The following is a 2,346-nucleotide window of genomic DNA, read 5'->3' as shown; positions in this document are numbered from 1 at the left end:
CTCTCACACACACACACACACACACACACACACACACACACACACACACACACACACACACACCGGTCTGTGGCAGGAGATGAATTTGACAAACACACACACATACACACACACACACACACACACACACACACACACACACACACACACACACGCACACGCACACGCACACACACAAAAACATTTCAATTACTTTGAGATTGAAAGAAAAATATTGCATGTTCTTTGTATGTACAAGAAAGGCCCATTTGTCTGAAAAATTGTTCACAAATCTGTGTTAATCAGCACTTCTTTTTTGAGGCGATAATCCATCCATCTCACAGGTGTGGCTAATCGAGAAGCTGGTAAAACAGTACAAATGTGCCTTTGGTTGCCCACGTAACACACAAAAACATTTCAATTACTTTGAGATTGAAAGAAAAATATTGCATGTTCTTTGTATGTACAAGAAAGGCCCATTTGTCTGAAAAATTGTTCACAAATCTGTGTTAATCAGCACTTCTTTTTTGAGGCGATAATCCATCCATCTCACAGGTGTGGCTAATCGAGAAGCTGGTAAAACAGTACAAATGTGCCTTTGGTTGCCCACGTAAAAAACCATTAACATTTCATTTGATAACCTAACCTTACACAGAACTTTCTTAAACGACTAAAACAAATGTTACCCAAAAGGATACATTCTTCGAAACATGTACAGTACTGTATTTCCCTGTTTCCTTTATTTTCCCCTAAAAAAAAAATCCAACCAATAAACAACAGTTGTATATTTAGTCATCCTTGTTTTATTTACAATATGTAACAAATTCACTCAATATAATGTGATGATAAACCTACCTGCATATTCCCACACACATCAATGAAATAAACACATTCTTCCCTCGACTGTCAGCCTTCACTGCTGAATCTGGCTCCTGTGGATCTGGAGCTGCCCTCTTCCAAGTCCTCCTCCACCTTGTGCAGCTCATCCATCGCCTGTAGACTTTCGCATATCAGCCCAATTTGCCTCTTCATGTGTGCCATGGTGTTCTGCATCTTTCTCATCTTCTTCTGCAGGGCGGCGGCGATGGTCCCGTGGTTCCTGCACTTGGCCTGGTACTGAAGTTTGAGCTGCATGTAGCAGTTGTGCTGAGCCCGCGTCCGGTGGGAGAGCACGGTGCCGCAGCCCATGTGGCACGGCTGGAGCCAATGCTCACAGTGGCGCGCGTGGGCCTCCAGGTCGCGGCGGAGGAGCTGCGCTCGGCACCCGGGGTACGGGCAAGGGACTAACTCGAACAAGCAGTTCAGGCTGTGACAGTACTGCTCCGAGAGGGCGAAAGTCGCTGCGCAGCCACGGATCTCGTTCTTACACTGTAAAAGACATAACATACCAAAATAAGTGCATTTTTAAAAAAAGAGAAATAACATAAATAACTACTTGTTGTCACCATTTTCCATGAGTGGTTGTTTCAAATACCATTTGTAATACTGTGTATAACAATAAAATCCATTGCAATTGTTTTTTTTATATCAGGAAAATAGCACATTCCATTATATTTTATCAAACCATATACAGTAGTAAAGACCAAAGTGAATATAATGTAAAGACTTTTGTGAATTTTTATTACCTAGTCCACTTTATGGTATGCCGTATTTAGTAATTTATCAAACAAAATGGCAAGTCATAATCACAATGGAGAAAATAAATCTACTTAAATATAAACCTCATTTGAACAACTTTCTCCAACTAATTGAGGAATGAACTACAGCAAATATGTGATGCCGAGCATACAGTCTCTTTATAAGGCCAACCTTTATCTTCATGCGTCCTATGGACTTGCTGAGTTTGAACATGACAAAGATCATGCATGCGTTAATCGGCTTTCGGCAGCAAGGGCAGGTCTCTTGTCTGACAAGGACAAACGACAGTGACTCAATAATTGCTTTGAAACGTTTGGCAGTACTCCATGTTTGGTTGTACCTCTTGAGCCACTGTAAAATGCATTTTTTGCAGAAGACGTGGTGGCACGCCGCTCGAACGGGGCACCGCAAGACCCCTTGGCATATAGTGCAGATGAGATCGTAGTCGGGGGTGTCCACAAACTGCTCCACGTCATAGCCGCCGCTCTGCGATGACACGTCTGCATCCGTCTGGACAGTGACAACATCAATGGAGAGAGAAGAGGAAAATGTCCCAATAGATTTTAGGGAGATATTTCCATCCAAGTTTTCTTCGATTTACACCTGAGAAACACACATCACAAAGCTGGGGGGGCACTACACGGGGGATAGGGGGCGTTATAGCCTCATCAAAAATCCATGTAGCCCCAATTAAGCCACTCCAGCATTTTATTTGATATTATATATATA

At 42.5% G+C, this 2,346-nt stretch overlaps 1 protein-coding gene across 1 annotated transcript in view; it reads right to left on the bottom strand.

Moving 5' to 3' along the window:
* Positions 1 to 759: 759 nt before the first annotated feature.
* rnf151 (ring finger protein 151) overlaps positions 760 to 2,346 on the bottom strand; it is a 2,772-nt gene continuing 1,185 nt past the window's right edge. Inside the window, exons 2-4 of the mRNA XM_019881472.1 lie at positions 1,958 to 2,127; positions 1,789 to 1,885; positions 760 to 1,347 (exon numbers count right to left, since the gene is read on the bottom strand). Coding sequence (XP_019737031.1) covers positions 886 to 1,347; positions 1,789 to 1,885; positions 1,958 to 2,127 — 729 coding nt within the window. The 3' untranslated portion in view covers positions 760 to 885. The remainder of the gene's footprint in view (positions 1,348 to 1,788; positions 1,886 to 1,957; positions 2,128 to 2,346) is intronic.

Source organism: Hippocampus comes, unplaced genomic scaffold (genome assembly GCF_001891065.2).
Source record: "Hippocampus comes isolate QL1 unplaced genomic scaffold, H_comes_QL1_v1.1 scaffold458, whole genome shotgun sequence".
Classification (NCBI taxonomy): Eukaryota; Metazoa; Chordata; class Actinopteri; order Syngnathiformes; family Syngnathidae; genus Hippocampus; species Hippocampus comes.
This window is presented reverse-complemented; position numbering and strand designations above follow the sequence as displayed.